Source organism: Mustela erminea, chromosome 5 (genome assembly GCF_009829155.1).
Source record: "Mustela erminea isolate mMusErm1 chromosome 5, mMusErm1.Pri, whole genome shotgun sequence".
NCBI classification, from domain to species: Eukaryota; Metazoa; Chordata; class Mammalia; order Carnivora; family Mustelidae; genus Mustela; species Mustela erminea.
In genome coordinates, this window is record NC_045618.1 from 115,873,064 (window position 1) to 115,891,381 (window position 18,318).

Here is an 18,318-nt window from a genome sequence, read left to right on the forward strand (position 1 = left end):
CTACTTTACTTTTTAAGGAAATCTGGCTTTTCTTAGGGACTAGTGTTATTATAAATAAAGAGACCAATCTAATTTATTTTGCAGTTCACTTTCATGTATATGAAAAGATATGCTATTTATTCATGTTCTTAATCTAGCTGCTGTTTTGTCACTCAATACCTTTTTCCCTCAGAATTTCCCAGAGGCAGGAATATGAGTTCAAAAAACCCATTAATTATGGCAGGGTTAGTATTTAGAAATGAGTTAAAATTAAGTGACCCAAAAATTGCTGTAGCAGTTGGTGCCTACCTGCTATACCTGACCCTCAAGAGGTTTACATGACATTGATCTCTCAGTGACTTTCTTCAACATTCCTTGTACCCAAATCAACTTTCTTGATGCTTTTGTAACTTCTTCCTTGCTTTTTGACCTGGTGACTTTGCCTTTATCCCTAAATGATTGCTGAAACAAAGGAAAAGAAATCTCTGATTCTTGAAAGCACTTATGAGTAACTGATAATCAAGATGCTCTCTTCTTCAGCCTATGGGAAGGAGGAAAACTGAACTTGTAAAGGCAGCCAAAGCATACCTTACACCAAGGAAGTCCCGTGTGGTAAAGGAGTTGGAACTACTAGCTTACCACTATCTTACAATGTTAGATTCAGTTGGTAATGAGCAGTTGTCTTTGACTCTAAAGGAAAAAGCTACCTAGGTAGGTTGAGAGCCTACAACTTAACATTACCTAGAATTAACCCCACTTAGCAGGAACTCTGATTAATGAATGAAGTTAAAATGTAAACCATGGCCAAAGTGGTTGTAGATTGATTATCTAAGGATTGTTACTTACATGAGCATGTCTCCTCTTTGCCACAGAGCTGGTAACAGAGAGCAAGCTGTTTGCGCCAGAGATCTAGGGCAGTGCTCCTCCAACTATCTGGTAAATGACTAGCTCTTGTTTTTGTTTAATTTCCATTCCATTGCAGACCAATATATTTATAAAAATTAAATACTAAGAAAATGAAGTGGAAAAATACAAATTATAAACTCAAATGTAGTGTTATTATTTTTTGAGGTTTTATTTATTTATTTGACAGAGATAACAATTAGGCAGGGAGGCAGGTGTGGGCGTGGGGGTGAGGTAGCAGGCTCCCTGCTGAGCAGAGAGCTCAGTGTGGGGCTCTACCCCAGGATCCTGAGATCATGACCTGAGGCTAAGGCAGAGGCTTAACCCATTGAGCCACCAGGTACCCGTGTTATTATATTTACTAGACATACTCTTATATGTCTGTTACTCCTCTAATTGTAATATTCATATTCTATGAAATTTTTTGAAGACTTTGTCTCAGTTTCATACTTTCCTTATTGCAGACCATTTTGGATTATAATGCCACATTCTTCATGTGTTAAAATAGTATGGACCCATAGGTATGCAGATGAAAGTAGTGCTGCTCTTACTTCAATAAAGAATTCAAGATACTAGTAATGCACGAATCTTCCAGGAACTGTCTGGGACCGATAGTGTAGTTCAAAATCAGTGTCGCTATTTGAGCAAGCTATTTAACGTCAAAATCTCTTCTTTTAAATAACCTTATAGGATTGTTGTGAGGATGTAATTAATTAATATGCATGCAAGGGGCGCCTGGGTGGCTCAGTGGGTTAAAGCCTCTGCCTTCGGCTCAGGTCATGGTCCCAGGGTCCTGGGATCGAGCCCCACATCGGGCTTTCTGCTCAGCGGGAAGCCTGCTTCCTCCTCTCTCTGCCTGCCTCTCTGCCTACTTGTGATCTCTGTCTGTCAAATAAATAAATTAAAAAAAAAAAAATCTTAATATGCATGCAAGACTATATTCTAGAATGTGATAAGAACTTCAGAAAATCTTGAGGATTATTCTCCTTACTAATTATGAAAACTTCTTTAAGATTTTCATTTTTAGAACTTTGTTCAAAATTATAAATTTTAAGCCTTTATTTTGGAACAGACTTCTAATAATGGGTAAACTCCTCCATTTCCCTCTCCAGTTACCAGAAACTTCTCAACAGGTTGGGATCTGAAAGGTCTTGTTTGGCGGTTGGCATTCCTATTCACCATGAATGTTCCATTTTGAGAGACCAAGCCTTCTTCTCTAGTCTCCCTGCCTTAGAGTATTTTTATTTGTATTCACCTTTCTTTTCTTCGTTTATTTTCATTTTAAGGCTTGTTTTGTTTTTCATGTGTAAAAAAGTTTTGTTTTGTGTGTAACCATGATAACTGACTCATTCAGTAATAGAATCTTAAGGGCTTTGAGTTAACCAACAAATCAGACATTTGTGTCTGAAGAATAAATTTGTTCAGTTAGTATGCTCTTCTCTTACAATTGGTTCTTTTTGAAATAAATGTGACAAAGTTGCATTTTTCAGGGCTTTTGCATTGGATGTTAAAGTTTTATTCTCTTCAGGTAGTGCAACAGATGTTAATGTTGTGCCTATTGGGAATTTCATTTCTAAATTCAAGCATTTTACACTTTGCATTCTAATTTATCCATGTCTGGAAAGCAATCAGTAATTTTGCCTTTCCTCAGATTATTTTTTTTTTAAGATTTTATTTATTTGATAGAGAGAGACACAGTGAGAGATGGAACACAAGCAGGGGGAGTAGGAAAGGGAGAAGCAGGCTTCCCGCTGAGCAAGGAGCCCCATGTGGGGCTCCATCCCAGGACCCTGGGATCGTGACCTGAGACGAATGACTGAGCCACCCAGGCGCCCCAGATTTTTGTTTTATAAGGTTATTATTTCAATAAGTATCTTAGCTAGATAAAAGTATTTGGATCAGATAAAATCTGATTGAATATTTTCCTGAAAAACTTTCTTTTCCCTAGGATATTCTATGGATAAGTGTTACTGAAACTTACCTGTTTAATAATACTAATAATAGTTAAAGCTTATTGAGTGCCTTCTGTGTAGTGCCAGGCACTGATGTGCATTGTCTTATTTAATCTTTAGGAGATTCAGGTAGATACTGTTAAATCTCATTTTACAGATGTGCACACTCCCGCTGAGAGAGTGTGGTAGACACTGGTAGGGATGGAATTTGAAACTAAGTCAGTTTGATTACCAGTCCAAAGCACTTACTGTTAGGTGGTATTTCTTTTTCTGATGACTTGTGTAAAGAAGGATGAAAATACCATGAATCTAAATTGGCACCTTAGCTCCCCAAATTAGGAATGTCTTTAACACCACTAACATTATCTCCATTAGCTCCCCAAATTAGAAATATCTTTCACATCACTGACATTTGACCTTCCACAGTAAAACCTCCTATCTTGTGTTTTGTAGTGTAGCAGAATTGAAACCACAGAGATAAACCATCTTCAGATAGCACTGAAATGTTTAAGAAAGAGTGGATTTTTGTCTTAGATGCCCTTTAAATCGGCACCTGCCAAGTTAGAATCTAAAGCAGTTCCCATTTTGAACTATTTAAAATTAATTTCATACTTGATGTCTTCATAGTCAAGTCAGTTCTAAATTGTGATGTTCAAGAATTCACATCCTTTTTGAGGGAAGAAGACCTGAAATGGATTCTAAAATGCTTTTGTATGTGACAGGCTTAACCTTTCCTTTAATTGCAGAAGAAGTGCAACTTTGTTGAATGCTAACAAGGTTTAAGATCCTCTATAGCTCAGTTTGGAATTCCTGGTAACAAGTAGTAATACTAAGTGTAAATACAGGTATTTCTTAAAACCTTTGACAGAATTCTAGAATGTTGAATGTCTAATTTTATTAAAATAAAATAAAATAAAATAAAATAGAAATAGTATCAGTTACTCTGGAAATTCTTCTGTCCCAGTTATATGGCTTTTAAGTGATGATGTCTTATGGTTAACTAATAGATAAGTACATCATACTATCTATTGCAAGCCCTGTATTTCTCCGGGGGTCAGTTTTCTAGTAACCAAAAAATTATACCCTGGCTTTTGCACCTTGTATGTTTCTTTCATGAGTTCTTCATGCATTTGACAAGGGCAAATTGGGGAAACAAGATGGGTGCTAAAAGCAAAAAATGAAACAATGAAATGAGTTTTGTAGTGAAGCAGTTTAGCATTGCATTTAAGAGTATAGATTCTGGGATGAACCTAGAGGGTATTATGCTAAGTGAAATAAGTCTGTCAGAGGAAGACAAATACCGTATTATTTCACTCGTGGAATTTAAGAAACAACATGAATATAGGGGAAAAGAAGGAAAAACAAAACAAGATGAAAATAGGTAGTCAAACCATAAGAGGCACTGAACTCTAGGAGACAAACTGAGGGTTGCTGGAGGGGAGGTAGGTGGGAGCAGGGGTAATTGGATGATGAACATTAAGGAGAACACTTGATGTAATGAGTGTGATATGCAACTGATGAATCACCAAATTCTACCCCTGAAACTAGTAATACACTATATGTTAACGAAATTGAATTTAAGAAATTGAATTGAAGAAGAGTATAGATTTTGGAGCTAAATTACATAAATTCAGATTGTGGCTCTGCCATTTGCTGCCTGTTGTTATCTTGGGTAAATTACTTGAGCTTTTGTAAAGTGAAGATAATAGAAGTATCTATCTTGTAGGATTGTTTTGAGGATTAAATGAATTGATACATGTGAGATGATTATAATAGAACATTCTTGGCTAGTAAATACTTAATAAATATTAGTTATTATAATAGAGATGAAGGAGAATATTGGTAGCACCTCTTTTGTGTGGAACTTGTCCATCCAGAAACTTCGTTAATCTATAGCACCAGAAAAGTGTGTGAGTAGCTAAATAGGTAGCCTGAAGAGCAAGCATTTTACTTGCTCTCTTCTGTTCTTGGGTGTCACTTGGCTTCTGTGTCTTTTTTGGGTAATTTTAGTAGGTTAGTGTGTCAGTTATCAATTTATTGCCTTTCAGCTCCAAATTTACTCTTCATTGACTACTCTGCAGAAACAGATCTGGGCCCTTTAAGTATTTTTCCTTTGCCAGCTGGCGCAGTTAGAGGATACTGGAGAGAAATTGTAAGAGGAAGGGTGTTTCCTTCTTGGTCCATGTTTGCTCCTGGGCAACGACTCGGGTGACGATTCTTAGAGCACAGGCAGCCAGCCTCCCCAGTGCCCAGCGTCCCCAGTGCAGCCTGCTGCACATACACATTTGGCTTCTCTGGCCTACAGGTAGGCTTCTCCAGGGCCCAGCTCCTGCACTGCAGGCAAGTTTTCAAGCCAGAGGCTCATGCTAAACACATACTTCTCCAGCACCCACCAGTCAGTAGTTCTCACTGGCACCACCCTGCCTTGGGTGGTTTTATAGGATAGGAGAGTCTCTCCGTGTAAGACACTTTCTCAGCAGCCAAGAGTACATATTTCTAGCAAGTTTCTCCAGTGTGGCACCACAGAAACTTCTCTGCCTCTAATATTGTGCTTTATAATCAATATAGATTTGATCTTCCTATTTCCAGCACAGAGGTCCTTAAACCCTGGAATTTCCAAAGTGATGAGAGCCGTAAAGATGTCTTTTGCCTTGTGAATGAGATGATTTCTAGAATGCCCCTAGGTAACCTAAGGTTGGAGGCTGGTTGCCAGGAGAACCAACCATGTGATTGGAAGGTTGGAACCTTCATTCCCAACCTGGAAGGGAGAGGGTCAGGAGGTTAAATCAATTGCCAATGGCCAATGATTTATTCAGCCCTGCCTTTGTAATGAAGCCTTCATAAAAACCCAGAAAGTCAGGGATCAGAGAACTTCTAGGTTGATGAACACATGGAGATGCTGGGAGAATTTTATGCCTGGAGGGGGCATGGAAGCTCTGTGCCCTTTCCCCATACCTGGCCCGGTGCAGCTCTTCTATCCGGCTGTATCTGAATTATACCTTTTCATAATAAACCAATTAATTAATCTGATAAGTAAAATGTTTCTTTGAGTTCTCTGAGCCACTGTAGCAGATTAATCAAACCCAAGGAAAGGAGGTCAGAAACATAGGTGACAATCTGGACTTGCACTGGCGTCTGGACGTAGGTGGGGTGCAGGGGCGCCTGAGCACCTGGCTCCAAGGGGGAGGGGTCCCAGACACAACAGGTTTGGCCACTAGCTGCTGACAAAATCCGAAGGCAGAGAGATGAGTAATTGTGAAATGAGAAAGGAGTTTATGTCAGTGAGGTCAACACCAAGGTGGCAGCTGGACTAAAGTCTCAAAGAGGTTTTTCCAAAGTACTGAAAATATTTCCAGGTTTATATGAGGAAAATGTGGCGCAAAGCTCAGTGGTGCGTGCAGGTGGGCAGTAACCAGATCAGTCATTGCCTTGGGGTCAGTTATACAGGGTCTTGCTGCCTCAGGGCAGCCATTACTGTTTCAGGGGGTAGTTTTGTTTCCTTTGGGGGATGCTTTGCCTCTAGGGTCTTTTGCCGCAGGTAAGAGATAAGCTGGAAAGAAGAACTTGGTAAGTTAGAAAGGTCAAGGTCAAAATGGAGGCAGTTGAAGTTCTCTTTTATAAAGCTGGGGGGCAGTCTTATAGGATCGAACCCTTAACCTGTGGGATCTAATGTCTCCGAGTAGATAGTATTAGAATTAAGTTGGATTGTGGTACACCCAGCTGATGTCCCAGCATTGCTTGGTGTGACACCCCCACCCCCACCCCACATACATCAGAATGGGTCCCAAGACCTTTTACTGCTCTTCATTGAATCCCAGGCATGTCCTTTCAGCAGGGTTTAGATCTCCGCACACATAGGACCTCTTCTTTGACCACTCTTACCTCAGTCCTACAGCAAGCGCTCCTTTTATCTCCTATTCTTAAGAGTTTGGTCCTGTTAGTTAACTTCTCATTATTCTGTCCCCTGTTTTAAACTTCCCCTGTTCAAATTATGATTTTTCTTTCTTGATTGGACCCTGACTAATACAACTAGGTAATGAGTCATAAAAGTCAATAACTGCTAAGGCTGGACTGTGAATCAGGCCTGGAGTAAGATAAAACACTTCAAGTGCTATGATACCTCGTAGCTGACCTTGAGTGTCAGTGCCTGGGAGTCAGGAGGGAGGGGCAAGAACTGGGGTCATCTGAACAACCTGTGTCATTGGACGACCTAAGTCTTGGTGTGGCCAAATCATCCCACTTTTCAGAAGCTGGAAATCGGGGTTTTTACAGGAAATATTCTGAATTTTATATTTTGGCTCTAAATCAAATATTTTTAGATCACTGTGTGGGCCAGACAACCCATGTTTATGAATTGCCAGTCTAGAACTCTGGGCTAGACTCGTTTCTAAGCCCTTTGAAAACTAGAAACAGCGGGATGCCTGGGTGGCTTAGTGGGTTAAGTCTGTGCCTTCAGCTCAGGTCATGATCTCAGGGTCCTGGGATCGAGCCCCATATTGGGCTGTCTGCTCAGCCAGGAGCCTGCTTCCCCTCTCTCTGCCTGCCTCTCTGCCTACTTGTGATCTGTCTCTCGCATGCTCTGTAAAATAAATAAATAAATAAATAATCTTTTTTTTTTTTTAATTTATTCATTTGACACAGAGAGATCACAAGTAGGCAGAGAGGCAAGCAGAGAGAGAGGAGGAAGCAGGCTCCCCGCGGAGCAGAGAACCCGATGCGGGACTCGATCCCAGGACCCTGAGATCATGACCTGAGCCGAAGGCAGCGGCTTAACCCACTGAGCCACCCAGGCGCCCAATAAATAAATAATCTTAAAAAAAGAAAGAAAGAAAGAAAAATAGACTAGCTTACAGGCATAAAAAAAGAAAGAAAAGTAGAAACAGCAAACCAGAAGGGTTGGGGGAAGCAAGTGGGGAAAATACATCACAACATGACAAGAGGGGAGACTAGAAAACATTTCAAATTATTACAGAACATTGAAGTGCAGTTGTTAGAACCACTTAATAAAGTGGAGGACATCTCCAAGTGTACATTATTAAGGGCATTGTGCTCTCTAATCCAACCACAGTATAATAATAATAATAATAGATGCAGTATTAATTTATGTGTCAAGATCTTTGTTGATTTTAACAGTAACCTGAGAGCGAAGAATTCTTATCCTGTTTATGGATGAGGAAACTAAGTTCAGACTGAGTTTACTAAATTCAAAGCCGCTATTTATACAGCCTCTAAATAAATGAACAAATTAAAAAAAAAAAAAAAAAGCTTGGCTGTATAATAGGCTCTTTGTGAAAATTTAGAAAATATGTTCATCTGTAAAAGGAAAATAAAATCATCTACTCTTTCACTGTCCAGTGAGAATTGCTAGTAACATTTTTTATATCTTTCCATTCTTTTTTTTCTATTTGCTTTTTTAATGTGGTTAATTATGTGGTTTATGTATAATTTTACATTCTCCCTTCTTTTACCTGGTAGTATAACAAGTATTTTCTTTTATTACTAAAAATGTATTCTGGGCACTTTTTAATGTTTTCGTTACACTCAGTTATTTTATGCATAAAAGTTCTTTTTATGTATTTAACTTGTTCTCACGTTTTTGCTATGACAGTAGTTTTGAATGAATGTTTCTGTGTCTAATGCTATGAACATCTTTCAGATTATGTCCTTAGGAGTAGAATGACAAGATCAAAGGAAATAAATGTTCTTAAGAAGGTTCTCAATCTGTTCTATGAAGTTTTTTTTTAATGCATTTTTTCCAACAAATGCAAATGACACAGTCTCACAAACGTTGAATACTGTTTTGTTTATTTGTTTTTAAAGATTTTATTTATCTGACAGAGAGAGAGAGAACATATAAGCAGAGGGAACAGCTGGCAGAGGGAGAGGGAGAAGCAGGCTCCTGCTGAGGAGGGAGTGTGGGACTGGATCCTAGGACCCAAGGATCATCACCTGATCCGAAGGCAGACGCTTTACTGACTGAGCCACCCAGGCATTCTGAATACTAAGTTTTTAAGCTTCGCTAATTTGATAAAGGAAAAAAATTTTAGGCAGGGTGAGACAGAGGGAGGGAGAGAATCTTTTTCTTTTTTTAATATTTTTTTAAAGATTTTATTTATTTATTTGACAGACAGAGATCACAAGTAGGCAGAGAGGCAGGCAGAGAGAGAAAGGAAGAAGCAGGCTCCATGCCAAGCAGAGAGCCCTATGCAGGGCTCAATCCCAGAACCCTGAGATCATGGCCTGAGCCGAAGGCAGAGGCTTTAACCCACTGAGCCACCCAGGTGCCCCAGGAGGGAGAGAATCTTAAACAGGCTCCATGCGTAGCATGAGCCTCATGTGGGGCTCAGACTCACAACCCTGAGATCATGACTTGAGCCAAAATCAAGAGTTGGATGCTTAACTGAGTGAGGAACCCCAGAGTCCTGAGGAAAATGTATTTTTATTATTTTAATTTTCTCAGGTCAATTAAACATCTTACATATTAATAATACAGTATGATTTGCCAGCGTTTTCCCAGTGGGTTTTTATTTGTTTTTGTAGTCACACTGAACCACCATAAAGGGGATTTCCATTTATGCTTAGCTCTTTTATGTTTGAAAAAACACTTTAAAAAAATCAGTCTTGTTTTCCAAAATTGGAGGAAATGGCATTAATAGAGTATTGCTTATTATTATCTCTAAGTAAAAAGAATTAAGAAAGTGGAAGCCTGTATGCCACTGGAAAAATGGCAAATATCAGAGCATTGTTTGCTGAATTTTTATCCAAATATCTGGGGCTTGATTTGTTATTCTTGTGAAGAAGGGGCTTAGGAAGCCCTTTCTGCATGCTGCTAATGATGTTAGAGATAATTGATAATGAGCGTTGCTCTGTGCTAAGTGTGCTGATGTCCTACTCCTGCATGATAATAGCAGTGTGGTCGCACCCCTCACAGAGGAGGACACTGAACTTACTCAGGGTCACTGCTGCAACTTAGAGGCAGGAAATTTTTAGGCATCTTGTCTCAGTTGTCGGGCCTTGAAGAGCAAGTTCGTATTTGAATTTTCTTCATTACCTGTTCCTGACAGTTAATAACAGGTAATATACCAATTAAATTGGCATAGGAAGGACCGCCTTGAAGTAGGTTTGTTTGTAAGAATATGGAGATAGCCTTTGTTGCTTGAACAAGAGTTACTGTGGACCCTAGGATACTTCATCTCTCAGTGCCCTGAGCTTTGAAGGGAGCAGTCTTTTTTTTTTTCTTCAAGATTTTGTATTTTGATTTGTCAGAGAGAGAGAGAGCTGAGCAGAGAGCCTGATGCGGGCCTCAATCCCAGGACCCTGAGATCATGACCTGAGCGAAAGGCAGAGGCTAAACCCACTGAGCCACCCAGACACCCAAATACAAGCTGTTTTAATTAATATATCTGGTCAGTCCTTTGGCTCAGTCAAACTGCAGCTGTGAAACCATAGAATGAAATATTGGTTAATGGCATTGCAGAGTCCATGCTTCTTTTGAGCAAATATGTCATTTCTCTGACAGAAACTATTGCTTTGGGAACCCCATTTTCATCTTGAACCACACTTGGAATTTGTAGTTCTTCATTCAGATACATCCTTATAGTGACTTATAGTGACTTACATAAGCAAAGAAGTGAACCTGTCAGCATTTTAACTTTGACATATGCATAGTTTTGAGATTGATTCTCAAGTTGTGAAGCTGTGAAAAAAAATACAGTTATGCAGATAACCGGAACCTCATCTTAGTGCTTGAAATAAATCAGATTGCATCTAAAATAATTTAGGTAGTTAATAAATTTTTATAAAGTAAAAATACAAGCTACAACCTGTGACAGTGATGCTTATCTTTTGAAAATGGATTCTTTTTGTCATTACAAGTGGTACCTCTGTAATATTAGTCCCCCTGAGAAGGTTAGTAGACATTTACCTAACTCATAAAAATTACAGAGGATGAATAATCTTCATAGTGCTTTGTTGAAGATTGAAGAAGTAGTAACTGAGCAATGTTCTGAGCTCCTTGGAAAGAAAATTTAGATGTCATTTAAGATATTTGCTTTAATGAGACAAATGACAGCACTGCTTCACGTTTACTGTAGTGGAATCCCATTGTGGTTCTTTATTATATGTACTTGAATAGACCTTGAGCTAAAGCATAAATTCCAAAGCAGCTAACCACTGAAAATTCTTGATATGATTATACTTGTAAGGAATATGTTAGGGCTATTTCCCAGGTGTAAAGTGGTTCCACTACGTTTGTGTATCTGTTGATACTGCCGCCAGTGAAATGGCGGGGGGTGGGGGGTGTGTGTACCATGTCCCTAGTGCCTTTGTGTGGTGCTGGGCATTTAATTCATTCTTTCAGTAAATATTTAGGGAGAATTTGTTAATATGCCAGTTTCTGTCCTATAAACTGTTGAGCATTGAGCAGTAAATTAAAAACAAAAATCTCTTTTCCTACATGGAATCTACAATTTTGGGGTAAGGACAATCATAGTATTCAGTGGATGTTTTGCTTCATTTGGTAAATATATGTGCTTTAATTAATTTCAGAAGGAACTAAAACATAATGTAGTAATTTTAGCTCACACTGTCTTTTCTCCAAGGAGGTTTTATAAAACTAGATGATTAACTGACGTTTACCTGGATCTCTCACAGTTTCTCAAATTCTTTGTTTCTAATTTGTTTATAGTATTATAATACAGATCTCATATTTACACTGAAGGTCAGGAGTTTCCAGGCTTTTGGGTTTCCCAGACCGGTAGTATTTTTGAAATTAGGGGAAATTGACACAGGATTGCCTGCTTTTGATTTTGCCAAGTAAGGATGCTAAAAATAAAATCCATTGTCACCATCATTTTTTTTAAAAGAAAGGATATTTTAAGATGAAAAAGCAGATAGGACGTAATCTCAGAATAAAGAATAGTCTTCTACATTGAAGAAATAACGCTAGGAAAGCCTGGTACATTGTCCTCCTCGTACTTTGCCTTGAAGCTTTAGAATTTTGGTTTTCCTCTTGATGTTGTTTAGGGGTTTTCCCAGCTCATAATATTTAAAGAGGTGGTGTGATTGAATGTTACCTTTCTTCAGAGGTAAATTTTGTATAACGAATTGTATATATTGTGCCATGTGTTGAAACATTGTCTTGGAATGTGTTGGGCAACAGAGTGCATTGTCAAATCTAATCATGACCCTACCACTATCTATCTAAGCCATGGGATATATATATATTTTTAAAGATTTTATTTTATTTATTTGACAGAGAGAGATCACAAGTAGGCAGAGAGACAGGCAGACAGAGAGGGAAGCAGGCTCCCTGCTGAGCAGAGAGCCCGATGCGGGACTCGATCCCAGGACCCTGAGATCATTACCTGAGCCGAAGGCAGCGGCTTAACCCACTGAGCCACCCAGGTGCCCCTCTTTTTTTTTTTTTTTTTTTTAAGATTTTTATTTCTTTATTTAACAGAGAGATCACAAGTAGGCAGAGAGGCAGGCAGAGAGAGAGGGGGAAACAGGCTCCCTGCTGAGCAGAGGGCCCGATGTGGGGATCGATCCCAGGACCCTGAGACCATGACCTGAGCCAAAGGCAGAGGCCCAACCCGCTGAGCCAACCAGGCACCCCTAAGCCATGGGATCTTAAGCAAATTATTTCTCACCTTTGACCTTTGATTCTTCATCTATATATCGAGAGAGGATCATTCTTTACATTTTCTTCCAATTCTTAAATTTGCATTCTGTGTTGATAACTTTGGTAGCTAGGGTATCCCTCTTTTTAAAGTATGTGTCTAAAGATTAACAAAATGAAAATAATTTTCATTGTGTCTTTCTAAAAATTTGGATAAGGCAGCATTTTAGGAGAATTTTTTTTTACTTTATGGATTTGAAAGGTTTTTCTTTTTTTTATTTTATTTTTATTTTATTTTTTAAAAATATTTATTTATTTATTTCACAGAGAGAGAGAGATCACAAGCAGGCAGAGAGGCAGGCGGGGGCGGGGGAAGCAGGCCCCCTGCTGAGCAGAGAGCCCAATGTGGGGCTCGATTCCAGGACCCTGAGATCATAACCTGAGCTGAAGGCAGAGGCTTAACCCACTGAGCCACCCAGGTGCCCCTTTATTTTATTTTTTAAAAGATTTTATTTATTTATTTGACAGACAGAGATCACAAGTAAGCAGAGAGGCAGGCAGAGAGAGAGGAAGGGAAGCAGGCTCCCTGCCAAGCAAAGAGCCCAATGCGGGGCTCGATCCCAGGATCCTGAGATCATGACCTGAGCCAAAGGCAGAGGCTGTAACCCACTGAGCCACGCAGGCTCCCCGAAAGTTTTTTTCTTAATGCCCGTAGATGTCTTAAGTTATTCTGGATGGCATGTATCCCTCAGTTATCTTACATGGTACTACTTCACTTGCAACTTCATGTTGTAGTACACAAGCCTCAAAAACTCACCTCTGTTCCTGCCTTTTTTTTTTTTTTTTAAGATTTTATTTATTTATTTGACAGAGATCACAAGCAGGCAGAGAGGCAAGCAGAGAGAGAGAAGGAAGCAGGCTCCCCGCTGAGCAGAGAGCCCGATATAGGGTTCAATTCCAGAACCCTGAGATCATGACCTGAGCCGAAGGCAGCGGCTTAACCCTCTGAGCCACCCAGGCGCCCCTGTTCCTGCTTTTTAAATCTTGTCTCTATAGAACTTCACATGACACCAGTGTAGAATATTCTTTTTTTTTTTTTTAAGATTTTATTTATTTATTTGACAGAGAGAGTTCACAAGTGGGCTGAGAGAGAAAGGGAAGCAGGCTCCCTGCTGTGCAGGGCTCAATCCCAGGACCCTGAGGTCAGTCATGACCCTAGCCAAAGGCAGAGGCTTAACCCACTGAGCCACCCAGGTGTGCTGCCAATGTAGAATATTCTAAAGCACCTGGTGCGTGCCTAGTGAATTTGTAGGTTGGTCCAGAATTGTGAATACCTCTGGTTTTTCCAGCAGTCCTTTACATAAAATTGTGAGGAATGATTTTATTTTGCCTTTTTTTTTTCAAAGATTTATTTATTTGAGAGAGAGAGCATGAGAAGGGGGAGGGTCAGAGGGAGAAGCAGACTCCCTGCTGAGCAGGGACCCTGATGTGGGATTCGATTCCAGGACTCCAGATCGTGACTTGTGCTGAAAGCAGTTGCTTAACCAACTGAGCCATACAGACGCCCTTCGTGAGGAATTATTTTATTTTATTTTATTAAGGATTTTATTTATTTATTTGACAGAGAGAGAGACATCCCAAGTAGGCAGAGAGGCAGGCGGTGGTGGGGGAGGGGGGGAATCAGGGGCCCTGCTGAGCAGAGAGCCGGATGCGGGGCTCTATGCCAGGACCCTGAGATCGTGACCTGAGCCAAAGGCAGAGGTTTAACCCACTGAGCTACCCAGGTGCCCCATGAGGAATGATTTTAAAGGAAAGTCTGAATGACAGGTGAGTTGTTGAAGAAAAAATTTTCAAAGTATCTTTAGTATTCTACATAGACTCTGAGCTTGTTTTCAAAGAGCTGCCATGAAGAAGCTTTGTTAAAATTGAATAGCTCGGGGCGCCTGGGTGGCTCAGTGGGTTAAAGCCTCTGCCTCCGGCTCAGGTCATGATCTCAGGGTACTGGGATCAAGCCCCGCATTGGGCTGTCTGCTCAGCAGGTAGCCTGCTTCCCTCTCTCTCTGCCTGCCTCTCTGCCTACTTGTGATCTCTCTCTCTGTCAAGTGAATAAATAAAATCTTAAAAAAAAAAAAAATTGAATAGCTCTAAAATGAATCCTTTCAGGGGTCCTGGCTGAGTAAATCAGTACTTAGGTGGTTTTTTATACATATGCAATTTTGTAGAGTAAAAGGTACCTATCTTAATGCAGTTTGATGAATTTCAACAAATGTATAAAAATGTACCTCATGTCTCAGTCAAGATTTAGAACATTTGTATCATCCTAAAAAAAATAACTTGGTGCCATTTTCTAGTTAATGTTAATCCCTCTGGCCACTATGTTCTTACACTAACCCGTTTTGCTGCAGGCAGCCACTGTTCTGATTTCTTTTGCTAAGGGTTTGTTTGGCCTGCTTTTAAACTTCATATAAATGGACTCAGACAGTAAGTAACTCTTTTGTGTAAGGCTTCTTTCATTCAAACATCAGGATAATGTTTTTGAACTTCATCAGGTTGCGGTCGAGCAACTTTTTTTTTTTTTTTAAGATTTTTAAAAAGATTTTTTTTATTTATTTATTAAGTGTTTTTGTGAACATACATTTTTATTTCTCTTGGAAAATACCAAAAGTGGAATTGCTGGTTTAACTTGATAAGAGACTAATAGTTGCCCAGAGTGATTGTATTATTTTATGGTCCTGGCAGCAATGCACGGAGAGTTCCAGTCGTTCTGTATCTTTGCTATCATTTAGTGTCATCAGTCGTTAATCTGAGCCATTCTAGTGGGGGTAAGGAGGTTATTTTGTAGTTTAGATTTGCATTTTCCTGGTGAGTAACGATGCTGAGCATCTTTTCATGGGCATATCGTACATTCATATATCTTTGGTGACGTATCTATTCAATATTTTTTTTTAATATTTTATTTATTTATTTGACAGACAGAGGTCACAAGTAGGCAGAGAGGCAGGCAGAGAGAGAGGAGGAAGCAGGTTCCCCGCTGAGCAGAGAGCCCGATGTGGGGCTCGATCCCAGGACCCTGGGATCATGACCTGAGCCGAAAGCAGAGGCTTTAACCCACTGAGCCACCTAGGCGCCCCTCTATTCAATATTTTATTCATTTTTTGTTGTGTGGGTTTTTTGCTTGTTTGTGTTTACTTCTTACTGAGTTGAGAAAGTTGTGGAAGTTCTTTATATTTCACAAGCCCTTATCAGTTTCTTAGGTTATCAGTTTCTTAGTTATCAGTTTCTTAGTCCATAGAAAATAGACTCTGAGAAGGAGATTTGCATGTAGGAAGTTTATTGGTGAGTGCTCTTGGGAATAACACGTGGGAAAGAGTATGTAGGGTTAAGCAGATGGAGAAGTTGAACTGTAATTTGGTTACAATAGAGGCCTCGGGCTCACTTGGCTCTTGAAGGATACCCATAATTGAGGCAAGGGGACCTGGCTTTGTACCTCCTTCCATACAATGCAGGGGACTAGTCTTGGGATGTGGACTTCCCTGTCAGAGGGAATATAGCCTTAGGTTAGTCGGTACCCTTGGGCCAAAGGTCAGGTCCTCAGAGGGACTGAGCTGTGAGCCAGCAGTAGGCAACACTCCCAGCAGCTCGGGGAGCAGGTGTCTCCAGCCTGGAGGAGATGGATGTGGGCAGTGTCACCGCAGCATCCATAACAGATAGATGTGTTGTGGGTATTTTCTTCCACTATGTAGCTGGTCTGTTCATTTTCTTAGTGGATCAGCAAATGTTTTAAATTCTTTTTGTGTATGTCCTTGCTAAGAAATTTTACAAACACTAAGATTGCAAAAATACTCTTCCCTTCTAGAAGTTTTGCGTTCTAGATTTTATATTAAAGTATAATCCATCAGGAATTAATTTATGCTTATGATGTGAGCTGCCACCTAAGCGATTGTTGAGGGTGCTCAGCTCTTTCTCTTTTAAATACATCCCTTTCATCACTTCTTATCTTCCCTTAATTTGCAAGGTAGGGGCATCTTTCATTTCCATTTCCCAGAGTAGAGCATAGTCGTAGTCAAAATGCTGACAGGACAGCTTTCTTCCCCAGCAATTTATTCATTAGTTTGAATTTTGGAGTTCTGACACCAAGTCCCTACAGTGAAATGGTATGCTTAGTCCAGTTCAGTTTACCATTATTTTTGTCCTTCCTCGGGAGTAAAACTTTACATTTAAAACAAAGGTGGGACTCCTGGGTGGCTCAGTGGGTTAAGCGGCTGCCTTCGGCTCAGGTCATGATCCCAGCATCCTGGGATCGAGTCTCACATCGGGCTTCTTGCTTGGTGGGGAGCCTGTTTCTCCCTCTGCCTCTGCTGCCACTCTGCCTGCCTGTGCTCTCTCTCTCTCTCTCTCTCTCTCTCTCTCTGGCAAATAAATAAAATCTTTAAATAAATAAATAAATAAGACAAAGGTGACTTTTATGACTTCGTTAGAGAAAGTGATGAGAAGACTAAGTCATATACCATGTCCCCTTTTACACAGAACAGAGCTGCTTTTCTGTCTTGTGTTCTCCATGCTCTGACAGTTGGTCTCAAATGAATGCCGTGATTAACAGTGCTTTGATGAGTTTAGTAACTTGTAAAAGACAAAAGCTCTTAGAATAGCTCAGTATTAAATATTAAAATAGTAACACCAGTTGTTTGGTGTCATGCTTCAGTCACTTTCAATCACTTTGTCCTGTTGCCTCCTATATAAGACGTGTAAAAAAATATTTATTTAACAGAAGTAAAGCTAAAGTACTGAATTATTAACCGTGAAGTCAGTTCTGCCTCCCAAGCCAGTGCCCCCAACTGCGGGATGCATTCAGAATGCTCTGTTTACAAGTAGCTAATATTGGCCATCCTGAATGTAGGAAGGACCGACCTGGCCTTTGTGCTAGGGAGCAAGGAATCCCCCTCTTGCTGTATGGCAAGTGTGAGTTGGTGCTGACATTGCAGCTGTAGTTTCCCCATTTTCACTAGACACACAATGAGATACAGATTCCTTTCTTCTCCCAAATGAGGGGGTGGTAATGCTTCACCTAGCCTGTCAGCTAAGAAACCATTTTCTCATAGAGACAGCATATATGTATGTATGTGTATATTATATACTTATCCCCTAGCCTCAGAGTCACAAGTTCAGTAGTATGTCAGAGATAATAAAGCCATTGTTATTTTTGCTAACCTCTTAATACTAAAACAGAAGAGTGAAGTACATGATACTCCATTAATTACGGAAACTTTTTCTTAAAGTACAAAATTTCCCCCTTTTAGGGGAGCCTGGGTGGCTCAGTGGGTTAAAGCCACTGCCTTCAGCTCGGGTCATGATCTCAGGGTCCTGGGATTGAGCCCCGCGTCGGGCTCTCTGCTCAGCGGGGAGCCTGCTTCCTCCTCTGTCTCTGCCTGCCTCTCTGCCTACTTGTGATCTCTGTCTGTCAAATAAATAAAATCTTTTAAAAAAAAAAAATTTCCCCCTTTTAGTTTTCAGGATCATTTTTCATACCGCTAAGACTCCAGGAAGCCATATAGGGTACACCACTACTTCAAGAAACTTTGAAATGTAATCTTTTATATCTCATGTGTCAGGAGGCAGTCTCTCAAAGAAATTTGGGTAGTAAGAAAAAAATTGAGATTAGCTCAGATCAAAACTATAAATCATTAATAGCATTGATTGTAATGATAGTTTCACAGATATATACTTATCTCTGTACACATCAAGTTGTATACATTAAATATCTACAGCTTTTGGATTTCAGTCACACCTCAGTAAAGCAGGTTTTTTTTTGTTTTTGTTTTTGTTTTTTAAAGATTTTTTCTTTTTTTATCTGACAGAGATCACAAG

At 39.8% G+C, this 18,318-nt stretch overlaps 1 protein-coding gene across 2 annotated transcripts in view; it reads left to right on the plus strand.

Annotated features, from left to right (window-relative positions):
* SLC39A9 (solute carrier family 39 member 9) overlaps positions 1 to 18,318 on the plus strand; it is a 63,948-nt gene that overhangs the window by 2,940 nt on the left and 42,690 nt on the right. Inside the window, exon 2 of one of the 2 annotated variants that reach the window (XM_032344597.1) lies at positions 852 to 915. The exons of the other annotated variant lie outside the window; for it this stretch is intronic. Within the exon in view, the coding sequence (XP_032200488.1) occupies positions 852 to 915 (64 nt within the window). The remainder of the gene's footprint in view (positions 1 to 851; positions 916 to 18,318) is intronic. 2 annotated transcript variants of the gene reach the window in all.